We start from the raw sequence: 24753 nt of genomic DNA, 5'->3' as shown, positions 1-24753 counted from the left end.
CATATTTTTTAAAGCCTCCTATGTATCTCAACACATTCATCTCCTTTGATTCTTATCAACAGCCACAAATACAAATGCCATAAGCTTCAGTTTGTAACAAAATATGAACTCATCTATAAACCTAGTTTATCAAATTACAGATTAAGAGGACTCAGTGGGATTTAACTCAGTGTTTAGGCACTTGACTGTCAAACACAAGGCCCTGGGTTGCTCCCAAGAACAGGAAAAAAAATTACACACACAAAAAGTAATCAAAGTCAGAGGACAATATGCTTGTAGACCCTAGTTCTACACTTTATGTATAGTCTTTGCTACTAAAATAGAGAAAATGTGCTATAGAGGTAAAAACAGACTCCTTGGAGGCCAAACATCAAATATCATCACATCACTGCGGAACCTGCACCATACCCAACACACCCATCATCACGCCACCACACCATCCTTATCACCAGCAGCAACACTACCATTATCATTGCCACAGACATCAGCACCACCACCAACATCACATTACCAACATCCCTGCAAGCATCAACACGCCTACCACACCACCAGCACAATCACCACAAGCACAACCATCCCTATACCACCACCTAATCCTTACCACCAGCACCACCAGCACCACCATCACCAACACCAGCACTACCACACCACCACAGACATCAATCAGCACAGCACCACCACCAAGAACATCGGCAAATCTCCCCAGACAAACAAGCACAGACTACTGTGCAGCAAGCATATTTTTCTTTTGTTTAAAACATACTTTTCTTCAGTTCAGGTATTTTTTAAAAAACTCAAAAACTAAAGATCATGAAGTCAACTTTCTAGGAATATCTTCGAAGAATCACATCACAGTGTTTGTTTTTTAACGCCTCCTCCCCCATTTCTAACTGCACTTAAAAAAAGAAAAAAAAGAAAGAAACAGCATTTCATCACCCTGCTATGTGGTCATTATTGTCCCTAACACATGAAAAGAACACACTTAAAGATGTCTCAATTCTGTCAAAAGATAGCAAATGATTGAATCTAGTTAAGACCATACAAGCAATACTGAGAATCAGTCACTGAAAAGGAAAGTCAGAGGACAGAAGATAAAGCAGGGCACAGTAAACACCACCCATATCATAGTTTTAGAGATATCCTCCTCAAGTACAAAATATTGGTTGTTGATCTCTAATGGTAGAAAGAAACTCAAACCTAGTCTTTCTTTTAGTGGCAAAACCTTCTGCTCCAGGACTGTCACTCCTGATGCTTTTCCTCCCTGGATATCATGTTTGAGGAGTTTAGAAACTTTCCCTGGCAGGTGTGCTGTGCACCTGTGTGGGGCAGTAGTGGGTTTACCCTTTTTTCTTAGAAGACTTGAATGGTTCCTGCTTCTTTCATTAGGAAAGTTTGGTTTGTTTCCTCATTGATTTATTCAGAGTTTAATTTGCTTTCAGCTGAACTTTTTCAGACACAAAAATTCAAATGAAAAATAAAATAAAATAGTATACTTATTTAAGCACGTTTCCTCATGGTTAAGTACATTATCTTCGATGAAAATGGTTAAAATTGAATGATTTAATCTGGCAAAATTTCTTGTAGATTCAGTATTAAATTGTAATATTGCATTATGGAACGACTGTGATTTTGTCTAACTATCCTCAATCTGCTCTTTTTGTTCTACATAGCTTGAAGTGCTTTAACATGAATATGAAGGCAAGTGAAATTTAATCTGAAAGGCAATAAGAGCTACTACTCATGTACATTTTCCAAGGATACATGTTACATCACAGTATACTTTCACAAAGTGCTTAGAAAACCTCCCACCTAAAAGCAAAATTATTTGGTTTCTTAGGAAAATAGAATTGGTCAGTATCATAAACAGTGGAGGTCTCTAAAAGAAAGAGATATTACATTCTAAAATATGCAATCAAACCACAATTAATTACAACACATGACTGTGTACGAATAATGCTATTGAATTGGAAACACTAAAGTATATAATATTACATAGGAGATATAAAATATATATAAACAACTGACGGGAGTAAATGGGTTTTATATACATGTATGTCCTAAGCATATAATACCTAGAAAAAAAAGAGCAAAACCAGAAAATACAGTTAGAACTGGGAAATCAGTGGTCTCCTTATAACCATAACGGGAAAAATAGCAGAATAAACAATGGATTGAAAGACTGACAAAGATGTTCTTCATATACTTCTCTTTCATAGTGATATAAACTGGGTAAGTCTGAAACTTTGTGCCTCACGCTGAAAGGTCTAGGGACAAATTCGGAAGGAGTTTGTGCCATGAAGAATGATACCATTAATGGATGGAAGATGGCTCATGGCCAAGAGGGCTAGTGTGAGCATGGATGTATGAAAGAGCTTCTCTTAGTACTAACTTTTGCTCTCCTTGTTGTGTCTAAAGCAACAGACTCATAGTAGCATATTCAGTGTATTGCTGTCTAGCATTGGGTCAGTGCTCAGGAGAAACCATCAAAGTCAGAAATTTTGGATTCAGGAAGACAAGATGTTCATTCTCTTGATTCCAATGGAAATACCATCAATTACCTTAGCTGTCTCGGTTTTTCCAAAGCAAGAGGACCCAGACAGTCACATTCAAGAGAGACTAGATATATGCTCATGATTGCTGATTCTTCCTAGAAGAGATAGCTAAGGATGAAATATACTGGCCACTCTGAAGCTTTATCACCAATACCTAGGAAGTTCCCATAGGAATCTAGTCTTCATCGACATCTACTCAACAGTCTTTGAGAAAGGGGCTTAGAGCTGGTTTTACTCCTAAGAGATTTCCTAAAGTAGCTTGCACAGACCTAGTCCACAAGGCCCTCTCATCTCAAAACAGACACCATAAGTCCCATGTTGTAGAAATGTATCCAACTTCAGACAGCCCACATTGCCCACAAAAGTCCATGAATTTTCATTTTTCCTATAATATACAATAATTTAAAAAGAATGGCCAAGATCACACTATATATTGATCATAACACATATTAGAACAATTTATCAAGCATTAATTGAGTAATTCAAGTGATATGGCCCTGAGTAGACTCAGTTTTAGCCATTTGAAAGATAAGCATAATATTTTTAAGTTTTTTAATGTTTTATTGATCTAACATAATAATTCTACATTAGCTTAATTCTGGTGAAATTTTAACTACCTTTTACTATGAAAAGATGAATTTTGGTTCTTCATTAAATAATCATAAAAATTCTGTATTATAAAAAGTAGGGAAGTTGATGGAAAACATTCCACTAATAAACCTTTATATTGAATCCTGTTGAAATAATGAGCTCTTCAGTATTTAGAACTATAACCTCATGTAATTCCATTTACTTTGCAAATTATTTCTAGTTAAGTTTTCTCATCATAGACTCAGGGCTGTTGAGTTATACATGTTCACAGGAGAGGCTGACATCTTATTAAAGGAGGCAGCAGCTCGTGGTTTCAAAATTAGTAAGGAGCAAATGATCATTTTAACAGCTTGCAACTCCATGGGCAATCAGAACTAACACTGGTAATGATTAAGAAATGAAAGACGCTCTGATGTCTTAATAGCTGAGTGCATGCTTGAAACCTGTCACTAACCCAGAAAACTTGGAAAATTGTTAGGAATCTGTCCCCATGAGGTCAGCTGTAGCTGTTATTTAGGGCTTGGACAGCTGTGCTCTGCTGTAGAAGTAATATTCTGTCAATAATCTCACAAGCACAGACACTGAAGCAGCCCAGTGGAAGGCAGAGAGCGCTGCATAGTCAACATTACTGGAAGGAATTTTCACCACACCAAATGAAACATTTGGAAAAGTCCTTTCAAAGCTGCTGAAAATGCTCAAGCAAAAGGCAACATAAGAACTCTATAGGCAGTTATTATTTGTTTTTATAATTCCTTAAAGTATGAAAGTAATTTGCATGAACAAATAAAAAATTGCCCAGCTAGCAATAATAGCAAGAGGTTAGAATTTTCTACTGATTCCTTATAATTCTCTTTGGAAAAATTGCCCTAGGATTCTTATATTGATATTGGAACTGAGCCAGGTGACATAATCATGAATGAATCAGAAGAAATAGTGACTGTGAAGCGATCCATTCTTTCAGAAGAATAAGTCTTAGAAGTCGCACTAAATATTTAAATGACATAACAGCAACCTTGCTGACTAAAGACAGGATTTCGTTTCTGTTCTTCTTGGTAGCTCAGAGTACCTGGTTATCCACTAGCATTACATTTTCAATAATGCAAGAAATTTAGTCCCTATGGGGTAGTTGTCTCAAATGAAAATGAATGTGATCTTTTAAGTGTTGAGAATGTAATATTGAAATAGGCAAGCCTAATTTCCTGAAATTTTCACTGAGCTCTCTTTGCATCACAGTTAGATATTTGCACAAACATATAGTATCAATGTGTGTGCATGTGTTTGCATGGGTACATGCATGTGTGTGTGGCACTTCTTTCATTTACAGCTAGCCATTTATGTTATACAGATCTTAAAAATATATCTAATTTAGAGAATTACAACCCTATTCTACCTTATGTCAACAAAATCTAAAAGCACCTAAGGCTCTGTCTAGGGAAAAATGAATTAGGGAGATTCTCGTATAAAGCACAATTAATGGGGCTAGTTTCTTGTAAGTAAATTGCAATATAATTGCCATATGAGATTTATCATAAAAATGGGATTGGAGAGCATTTTAGTTCAACAAACACTTAGAGCAGTACTAGGTGGTGACTGTGATTATTTGTTAAACTGTGTACATTTCTTGAGTTCAATAACTCTTGAGGAGTGGTTAGTTGTTTATTTTTTTTCTGGTCCTCTTGACTTTAGCAGAACATGTGATCAGGACATCATGGACTAGTACATTGGCATACTAGTGATACTGACTTTAGCAATCAGTGTCAGGGTTCCTTATTGATGTCCCAGAGTGAAGAGCACAGTTAACAGAGTAGCTGCTCAAAAAGATTTCTGTCCTTCTTACCTGCCTCAAGGGAATGACCCCAGTCCTCCAAGTTTAGCTTTGTAATAATTTCAGAGAATTTGTTCTCTGAAAAACTGAGATGAACTATTAACATTGGTCAAAGCTGGGAACTACTGTCCTTGAAATAAACAAACCACAGACACTATGTTTGAGGATGCCCACTCCTCCAAAATTGCAAAGCACTATTAAAGATTTTTCTATAGTGCTTATAACAGCATGATATTATGAAGAAGAATAACATTTGAATGTTTCCAGCTATAAAATAATTTACTTTTTTTCCACTTGAACTATGAAATAATCTTGAAGTTTGTTTCCATTTTAAAATGATGAAACTGAGGTTCAGGGTAATGAAGTCATATATCAATAGAAGTATCAAGAGAACCTGTGGTCACTTTATCCACCACTTTAAATAAAGAGCTTTTGTTTCACCTGTCTTAAGCTTGTGACATTAAGAAAGGTCCAATGACAAACATCTTTGGATGCCCTCCCTGACATTTGAAGTAAAAGGAGTCTTGCAGTCTCCTTTCTAGAAGACCTCTCTCATCTTCCCCCAGGACCTTAAAGGATCTTTCTTTCAGACTCTTCTTTCTATCTAGGGACCATTCAAATGGACAGATGACACATTTCCCCCTTAGCTAAAACATACTACACTGTGATTTTGCCCTGTATTTCATGTGCATTTTTGGATGAGGTAGTTGAGGCTGGGCTTGACTTGGAGCAATTCTTTTGCCTTATTCTCTCATGTGAAAGGGAGAGGGAAAGGGAAAGAGACACTGGGAAGAGAAAGGAGGTGGGGGGGCATGAACCACCACACTTGGCTATCAAAATTTTCTTGTAAATGCATGGGTTTTTGTTTGTTTGTTTGAGTTGCTTGTGTCTTTGAGGAAAGATTTCATACAAGAATGAAGACGAAAGGGTTACTTCTTGTCCAGGTTACTGTATGATGATTGATTTATCTATCTTATATAGACATTATTTTCTTAGCAACTGAGTGATCTTTTCTTCCTACCTTTCTGTCATCCTATGCACTCTTTTACATGTTACATGCCTATTTTGTAAGCAACTGACAACTGCATGAAGTTGTTGAGAAATATAAATGCATTTTAGTATTTTGAGAGTGGCTACTGGGAGCAGACTTGGATAGGCACACTATCAAAAGCACATGGCTCCTCTCCACCAGTTCTAACTCAAGGGTATAGAAAAGAGCTACAATACACGTGCCAAGACTTCTTATGTATTTCTTTAAGTGCTGAAGATACACAGCAACCAACGTTTTCACATAGTTTACAGACCTGAAAATTGCTACTCTCTTTCTTTTGCTGCTTGATAACACATGTGTGTAAATTAGCATTTAAGTCATTAGGACATGAGTAAATTTCTTTAAAAACTAGAGATTACCACTGATGGAAGCAGAGGCAGACACCCACAGCTAAACACTGAACTGAACTCCTGGAACCCAGAGACAGAGAGGGAGGACTGATGAGCAAAGCTATCAAGACTGGATTGGTTTAACCCACAGAAACAGTGGACCTGAACAAGTGGGATCTCTTAGACCCCAGACTGATGGCTGGAAGGCCAGCAGGGGACTGATCCAGACCTCCCTGAATGTGGGTAGCAGTGAGGAGGCCTTGGGTAGTAGATCACTATTTATCCCTGGCATACAAATGGACTTTGGGTGCCTATCCCACAATGAGGGATGTTCTCTCAGCCTGGACTCTTGGGGGAGGGCCTAAGCCCTGCCCTGAATGAAACAACAGACTCTGGAGAGGCCCTCCCTGGGGAATGGAGTGGAGATTGGGTGGGAGGCTGAGGAAGTTGATGGGGGTAGGACGGGGGGGGGGGAGGGAGAGGGAGCTGGGATTGGCATGTAAAGGAAGCTTGTTTCTAACTTAAATTAAAACAATCTTAAAACAAAACAAACAAAAAGAACTGGAGATTACCTTATTTAAATGTAAAGTTTATTTTCAACAGAAGGTATTTATACATTACCCATTCTTCTCCTTTTGATTACCCATAGTTGACACTATTTTCACAAGGCACTTAGGGTATTTTGCTACCCTATCTCTGATCACTAGAGTGATAGTAAAAAGAGCTGCTGAGATGGCCTTAATTAATTTGTTCTTTCACTGTATGCCCACAGATTATGATACTGAATAAGTCTCAAGGAAACAGAACAACCTGACTACTTATAATTTTTTTATGTCAGTAGTTACACCCCACGGTTGCTTTTTGAATCAGCAGACTCTAATTTACTCCTTTACTTTAGATAAATGGTTTGAAGATGGATTCATCTTTCCAATATGGGAAAATATGTCATATCTGTTTCTACCAAAACTCTTTTATCACTTGATTCATGACTATGTTCCATATGGTAGCTTTGAAGGGCATCTGATTTACACAGAAGTAGAAATGGCCTCTATGGCCTATCCGTTTTTCAAACTAGATATATGAAATCAAATACCCAAACTTAAATTCTCAAAATAATCAACACATATACTTGACTTCTACGTACAAAAAATATGTGAAACATGTAGTTTAAACCATGGTAAATATGGAACTACAGACATAGTCAATGAATCATAGTCAATTAATCTGAATATGCTGAAATATTAAATACCACTACCTGTTATAAAATATTACAAACCTTTCACATACCATCTGTAGTTTAACATGAGAATACACTTTTTTTTTTGGTTTTTCGAGACAGGGTTTCTCTGTGGCTTTGGAGGCTGTCCTGGAACTAGCTCTTGTAGACCAGGCTGGTCTCGAACTCACAAAGATCTGCCTGTCTCTGCCTCCCAAGTGCTGGGATTAAAGGCGTGCGCCACCAACGCCCGGCCGAGAATACATTTTCTTACATAAATCCTAATTTTATTAAAATCATTCAAGTCTTGGAATCATCAGACATTAAAAATTATCAGATAAATGATGAAAATAATTATTTCATCATTTTCAAAATTACTCTTAATGTGACCTTTATATCCAGACAAAAGGAAAGAAACTGTGCCGCAGATATGCTACTTCAACAAGCTGAAGCCTCTGGAATATCCCAGTATAAAACCTGTGTACTTAACGACAAGAACACTACCATTATCCATCAGGATGTCATTTGAAGAGCAAGAGCCTAGCGAGGCATGGTGGCACACGTCTTTAATCCTAGCACTTAGGAGGCAGAGGCAAGAAGATCTCTGTGAGTTTGAAGCCAGCTTGGGCTACATGGTAAATTCCAGGCCAGCTGAGACTCTATAGTGAGACCCAGTTTCTAAAAAAGTGTTATCAGAGAAAAGAAAATCCAGTACTGTTTTGGTATTCTAATGCTTTTCATTCATAAGAGAGCAGACTCCACAAAGCACCAGTATTGGTAGATTTTAATCATATAATAAGAATTTTACATCTTCATAAGCATGTTCACATTTTATCTTTTTCTTACAACAAATATCACCACCTGGAGATATATACCAAAGGTTTTCATGGCTCCTTTACAGTTCTGGATTCTGTTTAATAGGAGATAATTAAGAAAAAGAAAAAATAAAGAAAAGGAAAAATAGAAACAGTTTTTGCTTACCTGATTCAGGCTTTTAATATAGACTGTCTTTAGGATGTTTGCTTTTTATATGAGCTAACTAGGTTTCCTCATATGTAAATCACAGGAAGAAACTGGCTTTACTTAGGTACAATTTGTCAAGCTTTTGTTAGTATTTATGTTTGAATATGTTACGTCTTGATTTCATCATTGTCTCATTCTGTATTGCTGATAAGTTTTGGGTTAGAGATAAAATCAGAAAGTAAATTCTATAAATTATGCTTTTAATAAGTGGAAAAATAATAAAAGATTAAGATCATAATATTTTATTATAACATATAAACTATTGTTACCACATATGGTGCTAATCTATGTTTTATTTTACTATTTTTCTGTTCTTTTAAATTCATTTTCCTACCTACAGATAAAATAACTAGCAATTAAACACAATCCTCCCATTAAATATGTCTTGCCCCAAATAAAAAAGTCATCTCTCTAGAAAAAAAATCAAAATTTCATTGTTTTGCTCCAAAGTTTTATAGCTTTAAAGCTATTTTACACGTACACAAAAATGAGCTTACTACATTCATGTAAAACTAAATCACTTAATATGTGACTCATCTACTATATAAATTATATCTCTTACCAGTCAACTTAGCATCTTTTCAACTCTCCTTCTTCAATGACAACTTAACCAAATCATGGACCACTGGTGACATCATCCTTCCCCTTGTGTGGTTATGTGAACACTTCACTTTTGCCTAGGTATTCTGTGTTTTTCTCACTCTTAGTCACTGCTCAAGTAGCACTTTATGAAGTTTCCTAGTCCTCCCTCTCCAAGAATTTGTTCAATTACTCTGTATTCTATAATTCTTTGATTGAAATAGAATTTTTGCACAACATATGCATTACTTTACCATCCTCATTCCTCACATACTTTGTCTTTCTAAAGGAAGAGTCTATCTTATCCTTGAATTTAGAGCCCAGTACATAGTAGAACTTCAATCAACGTTTGCTGACCAGAAAAACCTATTACGTGACATTCTCTTTCTATTACTTAGAACTCATGAATGAGATCTTGCCTATGCAAATAACCACTAGATTGATAAAGAACCTAGTGAAATCGTACGTTTTTCCTAGTTGTTTCTATCACTTCAGCTGAAAAGAATAGTTGTAACTACCGAGCATGGGTAAGCTACACTGGTAAAGAGAGAGAGAGTTCTTAAAATTTTTATTTACTGCAAATTGTGACTCATAAGTGACTGGAAGGCTCCAGGCTTAACAATACTGTAAGGGTATATATATATATATATATATATATATATATATATATATATATATATACCATTTAACCTTTGTGAGATATTTGAAAACATGACTGTTATGCGTTGATTTTCAAGGATTATGAACACAGACAAACATAATTGTTTCTTTTTTCAGTTCCAAGAAGCATAATTCTATCATCCATCCATCCATTCTGCATCCACCCATGTATCCATCCACCCCCCCATGCATCCATGCATCCATGCATGCATCCATCCATCCATGAATACATGGTCTATTAAGGCTCTAATGTCTACAATTCTATGTTCATGAAGATTAGACTCCAAAGAATTATAAGGAGTTCCAAAGATCATATAAGAACTCTGACTTGATCCAAAAAGATTAGTTGGGATGGGTAAGATGGCTCACAAGGTAAAGTTGCATGCTGTGCATGCCTGATGACCTTGTCGGATGGACTCCATGGTGGAAGAAGAGAACCAAATCCTGAAAATTATCCTCTGACTTCCACCCACCCTCACAAATATATCACACAGGCATGCACACACACACACACACACACACACACACACACACACACACTCATACTTGCAATGAATAATAAGTAAAACTTGAAAAATTATTTGAAGGATGTAACAATGGCATGTCTCATGAACATTAAAATTAAGTTTCTCCAAAGATGCTAGTTGCCTGGATGGACTCCTTACTCATTGTGTGTCATTTCCCTGTTTGAACAGTAGTTTGGGATATCACATTTAACTTTAAAGGAGCCCAGCAAGTTGAAGGATAAGTTATTTTTTAAAAACTGAAAAGAGAATCACTGAAATTCTAAACGATATTTGAGCACTAATGAACTAATGACAGTGAAAGCATGCCAATGGCAGCAGTAGTGTTCGTTTTGCTTAGAAATGAGAAGACCTATGAGGTTAAGATGTGTGTAGTAGATTTGACACAGCAATAACTCAGATCTACCTTTGCTTCTGTTGCATGGGTTGTTGTCTCATAGCCATATACTGCATATCTTCTTGGAGACGATTAAGAGGAGAATCTGGCTTCACACGAATCCCATAGTAATGATATTTGGAGTTTCCTCTTCATAAAAGAACAATAAATATAGAAGCATGAAAAGTCAGTAAGAATAATATTAATCATTAATTTCACACAGAAAAAAATTGCTTAACACATTATACTAACATTTCACATTTATGATTTATCTTTTCTGGATGTCTGCTATAATTCTATAGTGATATTCCAAAAAATCAATGAAGATTCAAAACAATCACCTCAACAGTAAATATTTCACTTCACTATTCATCAGATAGCCCGTTTGTCCCACTCACATTAATTCATTTGTTAATATATTTCGAATTTAATTTAGAAGGGGTAATGGCTGGAAAAGAATTTGGGTTAACCACAATTCAACCACAGCACAAATGACTGTACACTAGAAAGGAACTTGCCATAAACACATGGAGAAAAATTCTTTATTCTGTAGTCTTAGATTAATTCTTTGGGTATTTATTTTAGAAATTATGCTATAATATCATTTTTAGATGCTACAATGGTTTATTATTTAAGGCTTTGAAACCTAAAAAGGAAGAAATACTTAACATACTTCTTTTTAAAAACATTTTACTATTGATTTTATTGGTTCATATCTGTTTTTATTGATTCATATCTGGTATTTACTAACAAGATATACCATAAAAGACAGGGACATTTCCCTGTAAAAATGGTGAAGTTCCCCTGTAAAAAAAATTGGAACTTCTTAGTGTTTATGAAAAATACAATGCTTGACATTAGAAATGACAATTTTTTATCCTGAATGGAACTTGCAAATTCTTGCAAAAGTAACATTTTAAATATGTAAATTCTTGCAGAGAGACTAGTTTTCACAAGTCTATATATAGCAATATGTCAGTGAGTGCTCTTCCAATTTTTTTCTTTCATTTACAAAGAGAAATGTAAGTGCTGTGTGGATTAAATATTTTTAATGAAAATAGATAATTTTACTTCCAAGACTAACAAACATACTTTAGATGAACCATACATTTGAAGAGACATTAAAGTCATCAACTGCCTATACTTTCAGGGAAAATGACATGGAAGTAAAAACTACTTGTGCTTCAAAAATTAGATCTTGTCTACAAAACCCACCGAGATCAGAGCAAAAAATGTACAACAGAACCTACCAGGAACAGAGTTGGTGTGTTCTACACAAACTGGAGGTTGTAGGGAGTGAAGGGAAGGGCAGGATCAGAAGGCATTAGTCATGGGAAAATGCACAAAGAAAACTGGTGTTTTTCTTTTGAGATTCAGTTTCTTATAAATTCACATTGGTGTTGGAGTGAGAGGAAGGTCTTTTTATCCCACCTGGAATGTGTTGGGAAGAGAATTCCACCCAGGCTCATTCACAGTCAGATGTAACCTACCCTTTGCATTGCCTTTGTTAGAAATGCAATGATTTTATTTGTTTTTTGTTTGTTTGTTTGTTTGTTTGTTTATGTGAGTGCTGAAATGAGGTCTGGTCTGGTTTGGATAATTTCACTAGACAATCTTGCTGACAGGTAATGCTTCTACAGACTGTTCACTTAAAAACAAATGAACAAACAGAAACATCATGTGATCTGATATGCCTCCTGATTTATACTGATTTTCCTTCCATTCCTTGGCATAGAGTGAAAGGTTGATGTCAGTTTCCACAGCAGAAAAATCTCTGAGATTTCACCCTAACACCATTCTCCCAGCTTCCTAACATTCCATTTGTTTAAACTCAACCCCTAGCATTTATTCGCTCTTTAGTCCTTTAGGCTTTCCTTTCCAACTTAAGTGCAAACACCACATACAATGTTAAAAGGATTAGGAGACAGAATCCTTGGGGGTAGGAAATCGAAAGTAAAAACTGCAATACTGCACAGTGTACTTATAGAATATGGATTCTACTCATTCACAAACCCAAACAACCCCAATTTTGTCCCTTTCTATTTTAAAGATGTGTTTCAAGGTTTGAATAGAGCCTCAAAATAGGAACCATTGAAATCCTTTTCAGTAACAAAAGTAGTGCAACAATACAGCTATTAGAATGTTGACTAAAGCCTAGAGTTTCAAAATATTGGCACCATATGTGTAACTACTGAGCCATCAGCTAGGAAATACTAGGTTAGGTCTCCAAATAATGATTTTCCTGGTTTTGGGGGATAAAATAAGAGAGAAACAAAAGTTCTTTTTTTCCAAAGGAATGAAAGCTGGTTTCTTTAGTCTGAATAGACAATCACATTCTGCAATTTAAAATATACTACCTTTTGAAGTACCAAAAGAATATATTTATGAAAGAACTGAACCTCTGGCAATTTGAAAGTTGCACATTTGCTTCAAAGCAAGCTAAAAGAAAAATTCACAGTTCAAACACATACAAACTCTCCTAAAACTAACACAGTAATAAAGTTTTAGGCATACTATCCCCCAAATATGGTACTCAATATTAGAGAAAACCATAGAAACAGGCCATGGAGTAAAAAAAATTCTCTCACTTCTTACCCAGTGAAATGGGTGATAAAACATAGCTGATATTCCTTTGTAAGTAGGTCTTAGGACCCTCATCCCAGAGGGGCCTTCCTGCATCTGAGGAAAGGAGTAGCTTTTTGTCTGAGGACACAGCATGGAATATGAATGAAGGGCTTATTTATAATTGTAGGTCACACCACTTTGTCCAATCATGCTTCTCGAGGACTAGCCACTTCTAGAGAGTTAGCATAAAAATCACAATTTTTCATTTCTTTGATTCTTTATAGATAAAGGTATCACACTCTATAAAAATTGTACTACAGAAATGGTTTCCTTCTTAGATTTTATTTTCTATTTCAGTCACCTGAGAAGAAAGTCCTTATTGAGAAATTGCCTGGATCAGATTGGCCTGTAGGTATGTCTTTGGGTACATGTCTGGATTATTAATTGATACAGGAGGGTCCAGTCCAGTGCACCATGGTACAATGCAAAAGTAGGAGGTCTTTTTTTTTTTTTTTCGTTTGTACGAGACAGGGTAAGTAGGAGGTCTTAGACTAAGCAAGAGCTTGTGAGTTAGCTAGCAAGAAGCATTATTCCTGGTTGACCTCCAGGTTTCTGCCTTTAGTTGTTGGTCCTGACATCTTTCAATGATGGATTAAGACTTGGAAGTGTAAACCAGTTAAACTTTTTCCTCTCTAAGTTGTTTTTGGCCATGCTATTTAACACAGTAACAGAAAGGAGGCTAGAGTGTATGGATATGTGTTTCCTATGTTAAACTGTGTCTTGCCAGAGGGATCTGAGCAGTGTGTCTGGAGATGGGTAGGGGCAGGTTTGTCTTTTTTCTGGAAACCTACACTTCTCCTTTTAGCATAAATACATAATGATGTTAAGTACCAGGGTATTGCTTCCCTTACAGAGAGTAAAAATATCCTTTGTACTGTAAGTCTTTGAGGTTGTGACTTAGGACTACAGATCTATCACTCAATGTACAGCGCAGCATCTCTAGCTTAATGTTTTGTATATGATTCCTGTATGACTTAGAAAATCAATGGATTTGCATGTTTCTCCCTAACTGCTTAAAATATTAGTTTTCAATTTATAAAAGTCATAGCAAATAAAAATGAAGCTCCAAGGCTCTAAAATTTCTTTTCATCATATTTGCTTAGAAAAACACTTATTGTTTCTGAAGGAAGGAAACCCACGAGACTGAAAGTCTCCTTCCTCACATCTGTCCTCAGAGATGGAAATATGACACAGTTTCACTCCCACATGTGCCTATTTTTCTCAATCAAGAGCAAGAGAAATACCTAGAAGGCTAGTTAGATGTAAAATAGGACTATAAGCAAGGACTTCAAATGTGCGTATGTTGCAAGTTTACCAAATACCTTTAGTTGGCACCAGAAATACAGAAAATAGAAACCTCCACCTTAACTTCTAGTCTAATAATTTTCATAAAAATGATTCAATGTATTTTAAAACAAGAAGGAAGTGCTAAGTTTCCCACTTACTATGACAATTTATCCACATTTATTTTAAAAAGCAACGATAGTGTATATAACAATTTTTAAAAGTATTGTATGCAAATCTTGCATGAACACGTTGGCCTGTTGGCATTCTAATTTGTATGTAGTTTGAAAATCAGTTTGGTGATATTCACTGAATAATAATGTTCTTTTTCTTGTGGACTTTATAAAGTGACTTCATTCCACATTTATCTCCTTTATGTCTTCTGTAACGCAATACATTTCTGCTCAGTGTACAACACTGCTGTAATTTGATAAAGAAAGATGAACTAAATATGTCAATTGTCAGTACTAACCTAGTTCCTAATCTCCTAGTTCGTAGCCCCATAAAAATGGACCTTATTAGTTTTCCAAAAGAGGCAGCATTGACTGGGTCCAGTTTGTGTTCCTGACAGTGTCGAAGATAGTGATTGTACAGGGTGCTTCTTGGAAGGCTCACTCCTTCTGCTGTCTCATAATTGTCCAACAACCACTGGAGCTGTTAAGAGAATAAGCAGAAAATTCACATAATTTGCCAAAACATCAGCAAGATTCAGTATATACAACTACTTGGAACTACTTTATTAACTCAGGATGAACAGGGATTATCAAAAAGCTGGTAAATCTGACTTACTAAGCTCTGGGAAATGTCAGTTTAGACACTATCAGTTTAAACACTATCTTATCTTCAAATTGTCAAGCATAAGTAGAGATAATGATTTTCCCTATATTGACTATTATCCTGGAGACACATCTTTCAAGAATTCAAATAACAGCATTCACTGGTCAAAATTAATAATATAAATGTATCATACAAAACATACTACTAAGCCTAGCAACATCACACCTAATATAGTCTCAGTCTGGTAACACAGTACCTAATGTATCTTTCACGTTGATTTGTTACAAAAAGTAAACAGTAGATTTACTTATATGACATTTTATATTAAGATTTTATTCATTTTTGCAGAATTATCTCAAATTACCACTAAATAATAACATTATTATCTACTGCGAATGTTGCAAATAGGCAAAATTGAATAATTCTTCCCTCCAAAGAAGTACACTCACTAGAGGTTCCAAAGAACTTCTATATAATGAAAGGCAATAATTTTTAAATCATCTAAATTTTCTATCACAGAGTTGAGGTATTTTTCTTCCTTAAAATTTTACAAGGCACACTACCATGCTAAGCAGTAAATAATTTTTCTTCTCCTATAGTTCATATTTTAAAGTTTTATGTTGTACTTCATTTTTTGAAAAATGTTTGTTTAAATTTGGAATGTACAAGAAAAATTTCTGCCATCTACTTACTTACAAAACAAGTAAAATAAATGTAAACAACATTTCCAGGGAACTTACACTGTCTCAGTGACTGAGCATGGTTTCTAATTCCTGTTTCCTAATTACTCTAGACCAACAGGCCATCAAGGCAGCAAATATTTTATATTATGTATCTTAACCATCTCCATGTCATGTATAAATGGGATAGTAAAAAGAAAATATTGAACCCAAGATTATAATTAAGTGTGAATTATAGAAGTAGAATAATTCAAAGATGAATGTGATTCTACCTATCCTCTGGGTGTTTACTCAAAGGCTAAAAGTGATGATGATCTGGACAGTCATATAAATCAAATAATTATTTTATTTTATCTATCAAGTTTATGTATCTCATTTAAGACTTTTGATGAAACTGACAACCAGAACTTTCAGGTTTTTATAAAAAATTATCTAAATATTTTGATTATTTTTAAACTATAACAACTGAATTTTCCAGAGTATTCTAATTTCCAAGCGTTCCTAGATAATCATTAAATAATTAAGCATATCATCAAACTTGCAATAATTAATGGCATAAAGCATATAAGATACTTGTAAAAATAAAATTATGTCCCATTCAAGAAGACTTCCAATTCCCTAAGAAACGTATATATACATATATGAATACACAAACTAAAAATACATATTAATATTATGTCATAAATAATTCAACACTATAACACTAACAAGGTCACACAAATTATCTCTCCTTTTTATACTGACAAAAAAGTATTACAGGTTACATATTGTTTCATAGTGTTTATTTTTCACCTTCATATCAGTAAAAAGTTGTTTAGAGACACTAAAATGAATGTTGTTTAATGAAAATAATGCACAGACTATGTTCTGTATGAGCATCTGTTTAATAATAAGCATCCAAGGTAAGTTCACCCATGCATTACATCACAGAGGTCATCCGTACTCTACTTTGGACAGTGGACTGGCATGCTTTAGAGATTTTTCCTCTTTTGAAATTTCAAGAATTAAAAAATACAAAACACAAGTGAAAAGACAAAATACAGCAATACAAACCTGACTCGTATTTCATCCATGCGTCTAGTAAAATGATCGACTTGAAAGCACTTCAAGTGGAATTCAAGTAGCCAATGTGAGCCATATTGCATAAAAGTGAGCTACAGTCTTTTATATGGGTACTAGTTAGATCAAGAGACAACTGCCTTCTATGGGTTTTCTTAACATGTTAAAATAGGAAACAGACTCTTGACATCAAGGCTTAATAAGGAAATTAGAAAAAAAACCTCTTGAAGTTTGTATAAGAAAATACTTTTAGCAGTTGAAAATGATGTAATAAATTTCTAATATCCACAAGCATACATCATAGAACACATATAATTTAAAAAGTAGCAAAGGTGTATGTAGGTGGGAGGGGGTTATGTGCATGTTTGTATGTATGTATATGTGTGCGTGCACATGTGTGATGTGTGTAAGTATGTGTGTGATGTGCACTGTACTTATGTATGTGTATATGTGTGTGTGTTTGTGTGTGTGTGTCCATAAAAGGCATAGTAATGTGATTAAGAAAGAGGAATGAAATGATTCAACATTCTTTCCTTTGTTAATGAGCAGATGACAGATTTATACAGAAAAATTTAAAGGGCATTTTCCCCCAAGAATGAGCATTCAATTATAAAATGTGAACTTTATAATCATAGTATACAAATAAAAGTATAATCATAGTATACAAATGAAAAATAAATCAATACTAATGAAAAATTTAATACTGCCATAGCTGTATACTAATACCATTATAGCATTTAACTACTTAGAAGTAAAAAGTAACCAGGTACATGAGAGCTTATTTCCAGGTCAATTTTAGTAAATATGTAGAGTGTGTGTGTGTGTGTGTGTGTGTGTGTGTGTGTGTGTGTATGTGTGTGTGTGTGTGTAGTAAAATTAAAGGTTTATGGCAAAATGTCTACTTTTATTATAACAAAAAGTAGCATAAACTATGCAGAATCTTTTTTTTATAATTCACTCAAAATTCTTCAGTTTTTACAAAACTAACAAGGTGGAGTAGAGAAGGGAGCAGGGAGGCAGTCAGCCGCAGGGGTGGGCAGATGCAGAGAGGCAGGCTATGTTTCTGTCTCCATGCAGAATCTTAAATGATGTTACTCACACCAGAGTTGGAGAATTCAGAGAAAATGGAACATTTTTTCAGAATAGCTATTTAATCCTTTTCCATACTAGTAAAAACTTTGGCCTGTTTGGAGATCCTATTTTGTTCCTATATTGTGTATATCCCCCCAAATGTTTTAGTTTTAAGCTAGTTTTTGAAAATATGAATTTGACCAATGTGAGCACACAGACGCGAACACACAACCATATTTCTGTCTTTGGTTTGTAAGTTCCAGTGGACAGCTGTCCTGGTGGCTAGGACTTGACAAGAGCAAAGTTAAATTTGTTTCTACCTCCATCTCATCAAAAGGAGATACTTTAGTCCTTGTAGAAGCGTGGAGAGCAAGTGAGAGGAGAGAAGAGGGTCACCAGAGATAAAAGCCCTGAAGACAGAGAGGACTGGTCTGCTACCATGGGGTTTCACTGGGAGGCCTGCCAACAACCATACCACCTATTATTATCCTAGAAACTTCCTATAGAAGCAATGCATCATCTAGAATATGCCAAAAAAGAGTTGGGGTTACAGACAGAATGTTCAGTCTACATTCTACAAGCTAGTATTTAATTTTCTCACTTTGATACACGAGGAAACTAGAAATTAGATAGTAAGTCTAGGATGCATAGGACTAGGTAGCATTATTTTTTATTATTGGAGAAACTAAGCAGTTACATTTCTATTTTATAATGTAAAATATTATGTTATGGCCTGCATGCTACCTCTTCAAAGGAACCGAGTAACACATACAAGGTACATTGTTTCTTGCTAGTAACAGAAGGTAGTTGGACATTAGAATTCAATATGCTTAACTTAGTGGTTTAGAAAGCAACTATCTATTTCTCTTATTTTATTCCTTTAACAGCTATTTTACAAGTTTTAAAGCTTGTGAAGTATCATAGAAACTTTTGACCTTTATCTTTAAAACCTAATTATTCTCATATCAAACCAACATATACTCATCTAAGGGCAGAAAGGATTGCATCTTTCAATTTTTGCAATAAGTCTGTATTAATCAGAACAGATAACAGAGGATGAATTTTATTTATCCTAACAGGAAACATTAACTGACAGATATCAATAACAATGTGCTGTCCAATTAACATACAAATGTAATATTTGGCATTTTACATATGGATTATTATCAATTAGGAACCACTTTAAGCTCAGTGCACCTTACATTTGACAGGCCTATAGTAACTTTTATTTACAATAGGGCCAAGTCAGCAATGGGTGAATGACTTAAAACCAAGATTTTATTTTAAGATGAATACATTTCAGTAGTGTAATCTTGCATGAATTTTGAATCAATTGTCTGCTAGATTGTGAAAATTCTGAAATATAAATGCCTAGAGATTTCCATACACACTTGGAACTAAGAAGAAATAAATGCTTAAGTGCACTATGCAAAAGCTAGCAACAACTAGCTATAATTCTACATTGACATTTATGATTTAAAGTATCCTAAGTTGGATATAATACAAATACTAAATGAAAATGTATATTAATTGCAGATAAGCTGAAGTCTGTAACTAACAGTATTAGATAATCTTTGGACTTAGGCAGATCTATAAAATTATTAACAGTATCTTCATATACATATAAATTAAAAAATAAAATTCACTCCAAAGTGCTATATGAAAAGAATTTTATAAAACTAAAGTAAAAATACAGTCTAAAGTGCAAAGAGATGAATCATATTACTTAGAGGTACAACTTTTTTAAAGAATTAGACTGGAAGAAAACATTACCCTTAATCTTAAAGACATATGTGGGAAATTATAAAGTGACCCACATTTTCTTTATTCAGTTAGAATGCCATAAGAGAGACGCCTCTACCAACACACACACACACACGTATTGGATATTTGAAGCCGAAAAAGGAAATCAATAAGTCTATGTATTAGTTGCGAATATGAATTCATGTGACTGGGAAAGGAACCCTAGAAGGTTAAAGATAGGTTCTATCCCTTTCTATTGTTTCTGATATCCATCCACTAGGTAAATAGTTAGTATGTATCTACTGCTATGTACCAGCACTGTTCTAGGCACTATGGCCACTCTAGAAGACAAACCATACAAATTCTTATTATTTTAGAGTTTTTACTAGTCAATACATATTTATTGGTTGTCTATGGTGCTAATGTTGACATAATGCCACTGGGTTAACACAAACAGCCTGAAGCACTATATGCAGCATAACTTTCCTCAGCCATAGCTGGAACACAGTACTGTGTATCAAACACAGAAATTTCATTTGCATTTTAACGTGGATAATAATAGCTAATAGCATATTAAAAAAAGGAATATGGATTGGTAGCATAAAATACTTGTTATAAAATACACTGGACGGGGCTGGGAATACATTGTGGTTAAGAGTATTGCTGCTCTTGTAGTGGACCTGGGTTCAGTTACCAGCATCCACATGGCAGCTCACAACAATCTTCAGTTCCAGGTGATCCACTGTCCTCCTCTTGCCTCTCTGGGCACTAGGAGCTAATGTGGCCACATACAAACATTCAGGTCAACAGTAAAAATAAGTAACTCTTAAAAAAGGTTATACTTAGAGAATGGATATAAAATGAAATACTGCTTCATCAAATGTGTGGAAAGCACGGGAAAGGGAAAGAGTAAAGTTGGATTCTACTAGATAGGGATTATTTACTTAATTTGTTTACTAAATCTGTTGGGGAAAATCCAATGAAACTTCCAAAGGGAAAGACAATGTAAAAGTTTTCTGCATTTAAGAAACTAAGCAGATGGCATCAGTAGAACACTGATGCTGCTGTTTCCGTTCATAAACCATCTCCAGAACTGATGCGGGATGTCTCTCTGTGTGCTATGAATATGTTTTATTATCATTGATTAACAAAGAAGATGATTTGGCCAATAGCTAGGTAGAATATAGCTAGGTGAGAAATCAAAACAGAGATACAGATTGAGAGAGAAGGCAGAGTCAGGGAGATGCCATGTAGTTATAAGAGGAGTAAGAGTTCAGAACAGTACCAATAAGCCACAGCCATGTGGTAAAATACACAATAATAGAAATAGGTTAATTTAACCGTGAGGTCTAGTCAGTAATATGCCAGAGCCTTTGGCCAAACAATTATAACTCATATTAAGCCAGAGTGGTTGTTCGGGAACTGGTGGGCAGAAGAGAAACTTACATTCATACAGAATCATTCCTGTTTCTAAAGACTAGCTAACCATGCAGTTTTGAGCAAACCTGACCACTTCAGAGATATAATAACAATGAGTGAAGTCAGGAAACAAAGATTATCTCCATATGAGCAACATTTGCACCTACTCTTTCTACATTCTGAAATTCAGACAGCAGATTTAACCGTATGGAAGATTTCCTCCACTATGCAATAAAAACACAAAATGAGGGAAGACTCCATAATTGTGTTGTCTGTGTGGCTTCATTCACATAGTCATTGGTAAGATAATATATTTTAGTACACAAGTTCTAATTTAAAAAAATGATTTTCAAATATCACCAAATATTTCAAGATGAAAGAAATATTTTTAAAAAGCTCTCATACCTACATTATGGTTCTTGAAAATATCAGTAAAGTTGAGTGATTGAAGTTAAATTTAAACAACATATTATGCTATATTTCATATCTCAAAACTAAAATAAGAATTGACTTTCTGAGTCAATTTAAAAATCTAAAAATTTCAAAAGAGCAACTACAAATTTCTATTCATTTTTAAAAATACTTATATGCCTGCAAACGTCTGGTTGGAAGTGATAAGGATTCTCACTTGCTATTTTCAATATACACAGTGGGAAATGCATTTCAACAGCATATGGTAAACTAGCCACAGACTCATTCCAATAAGCAGGATATATTTAAGAACAAAGAGCAGAAAATTATGTTCAAATTGTTTTTAAAAAGAGGTGACAAAATATATATCCTTATTTTAAAGCTTCTATCTATAATTTTCACCAAAATTACAGGCCTTCTACAAATTGGCTAACATGTTTTTGTTTGCCAAGAAACCTCTCTTGAAAAAAGGAATGAGTCAAAACACCTCCTCCAAAAAAAAACACTAGAACATCAAAAAGACCTGGTATTCCAGAATAAAAATCTTAAATAACTCAAAGTTCAAATAGTTTTTAAAAAAAATTACAGTGAAACATTCTCTATATACTCTATGATTTTTAAAAATACCATAGCTTTTTTGAAAATTAATGTTATTATATTTCAGTGATCTTAATTTTAAATCTTTTAGTCATAGAAATATTAAGAAAATTAAGAAATTAACCCTAAATTTTAATTTAAAAAAGTCAGTTTGGAAGGAAATTTCTAGTACTCAAATGTCACTAATACTAATGTATCACATGTATCTACAACAGACTTAAGTCATCGATCCGTGGACATCCCTATAAATTCAGAAATCATCTTCTAAGAATAACTGTAACAAGCATTTTCATTGATTTCCTCCCATTTGAACAGATGATGAAAACGTTTATTCCACACAACTTACCAGTTGTTATAGTGATGTTGTACCTGGTAACAGTGAAAGCTTCACGAAGCAGTGAGGCCACTCTGCTTGCCTCAGGTGTTAGTTAGCAACTTACGGCTTACTTTGGGCCCATTATCATTTCTCTTCAGTGTTTAGGATCTGAGTTCATCCATGACCGGGACCTGCCTACCTTACAGTCTTATCAGTAAATACATTTTAAATAGTTTATCACTGCTTTTGGCATTAGTGACCACTTATCTACTTAGAGACTCTACCAGCCATACAGTGGATATGGTCGCTTCTAAGTCTCAGTAATAAAGATGTGTTACAAAATTTTGCCCTTTATATGTTTAAAAGCACTATTAATTATACCGTAGAAAATATGGCGGCTTGTTGTTAATTTTCAGTTTTGTATATGTAGACAAAAAGTACAAACACCCAGTAAAGCAGTGCACTGTGGTTCTGTTTTGAGATACCCCACTGTGTAAAATGGGCATTAAATGGTTAGAGTCTGAAGAAGCTTGAGAAAGGAATGTTAAGAAGCAAAATAAATAAGTAAATAAATAAAACAAGCACTTAGAGGCAAGCAAAACATGCGGAACAAGCAAGAGATTAGTGTACATGAAGAGGCAACTTACATGGCTGTTGAGAAGGGAGCTTCTGTGAGTGGACAGACCGTCAGACTTTTGCAGCGTCTCAATCGCCATTTCAATCTGATAATAGATGTCATTAAAAAAAGGGCTCAAGACAAGATAGTAAAAAAAGGCTGACCAGAGAATTTTTGATAGATTCTTAAAGTCTAATTCACTCTTCAATTATGGCTAATGAATAGCTATCACTAAATGTGTTTCCCACAGCTTTCCCATCCCTAGAGAATGAAATATAATATGCACATTAAAAATAATCTCAATTACAACAGTAAACCTTTCTGAACACTTTGTAGTTATAATCAGTATGGAGATCTGAGGATCAAGAACCCTAGTAGCTTTTTCTACTTAAAATAAAATATTTTTTACTTGCATGGTTCAAGATTTAGGATATTGACCTGACCCCTCTCTATATAACCTCACTCCTAATGCATATTTAACATTAGTTCTATTTTATCACAAAATAAAATTCATAAAACAGAATCTGAGTTTAATAGCATTAGTATTTTAATGCAAGTTACAAAAACCCTTCATTATGTCTAAAAGCTAATAAATCTATGCATCCCTCTTTTATTCTTGCATTAAAATTTGAAAGGGAAAGTCAGTCAGGCAAGCATTCAGATGTGACTATGATCTCTACATTATATTTTAGGACATGATGAAGCAGAAATATTAGAATTAACAGCAGAAAAAAAAGAGTAGAAGAGAAAATAACTCAGAGGCAACAAAAAATGGACAAGAACAGAATTGTTTACATTCATGGTAATAACAGTACACCATGGATAATCACAAAAATCTTCGTAAGCAACAGCTTCCAGGGATAAGCCTGAGGCATTCTTGATGACCTCACATGTAAGACAGCTATCCTTCTGTTCAGGGAACTACCGCACATTCTACTGAGCCAGAGACTAGATAGCATGCATTTAGGATCAAAGTTATAGTAATACTAGTTCATTATAATATCATTATGCAATTTGAGAAACCAAATTTCATTATTTTTTAACACTATGAATGCATCAACAATTCAGTGTAAGCAGTTATTCATAAAAATGTACAATAAAGCTAGGCAGTGGTGGTGCACACCTTTAATACCAGCACCTGGGAGGCAGAGGCAGGCAGATCTCTGTGATTTTGAGGTCAGCCTGGTATACAAAGCTACACAAAGAAACCCTGTCTCAAAAAAAATTAAAAAATGAGCAGTAATTTATTGTATAGTTAGCTGTTTTTGAGGTCATAAAAGCAGGCAAAGTGGCTTTTAAATGATTCTCTCCAGCGGTTGAGATGCTATGAGAATATTAAAATAGAAAAAGTGATATCGTTTATATTAAGTAAGATTACAATTTTGAATTGACAATGTAAATGTAAGGAGTAAATATTTTTTCCCAAAAT

General features: G+C 34.7%; 1 protein-coding gene across 8 annotated transcripts in view; it reads right to left on the bottom strand.

Moving 5' to 3' along the window:
* The window catches only part of Rfx3 (regulatory factor X3), a 251217-nt gene that overhangs the window by 55655 nt on the left and 170809 nt on the right, over positions 1-24753 (bottom strand). For 7 of the 8 annotated variants that reach the window (XM_040745977.1, XM_040745989.1, XM_040745998.1 and 4 more), the window contains 3 exons: positions 23356-23430; positions 15108-15289; positions 10757-10876 (listed from right to left, as the gene is read on the bottom strand). In XM_040745977.1, the coding sequence (XP_040601911.1) occupies positions 10757-10876; positions 15108-15289; positions 23356-23430 (377 nt within the window). The remainder of the gene's footprint in view (positions 1-10756; positions 10877-15107; positions 15290-23355; positions 23431-24753) is intronic. The other variant, XM_040745967.1, reaches the window with a different exon arrangement.

The sequence above is a fragment of the Mesocricetus auratus genome, unplaced genomic scaffold (assembly GCF_017639785.1).
Source record: "Mesocricetus auratus isolate SY011 unplaced genomic scaffold, BCM_Maur_2.0 Super-Scaffold_4256, whole genome shotgun sequence".
Classification (NCBI taxonomy): Eukaryota; Metazoa; Chordata; class Mammalia; order Rodentia; family Cricetidae; genus Mesocricetus; species Mesocricetus auratus.
The sequence above is the reverse complement of the archived record's forward strand: the minus strand, read 5'-3'. Positions and strand labels throughout refer to the sequence as shown.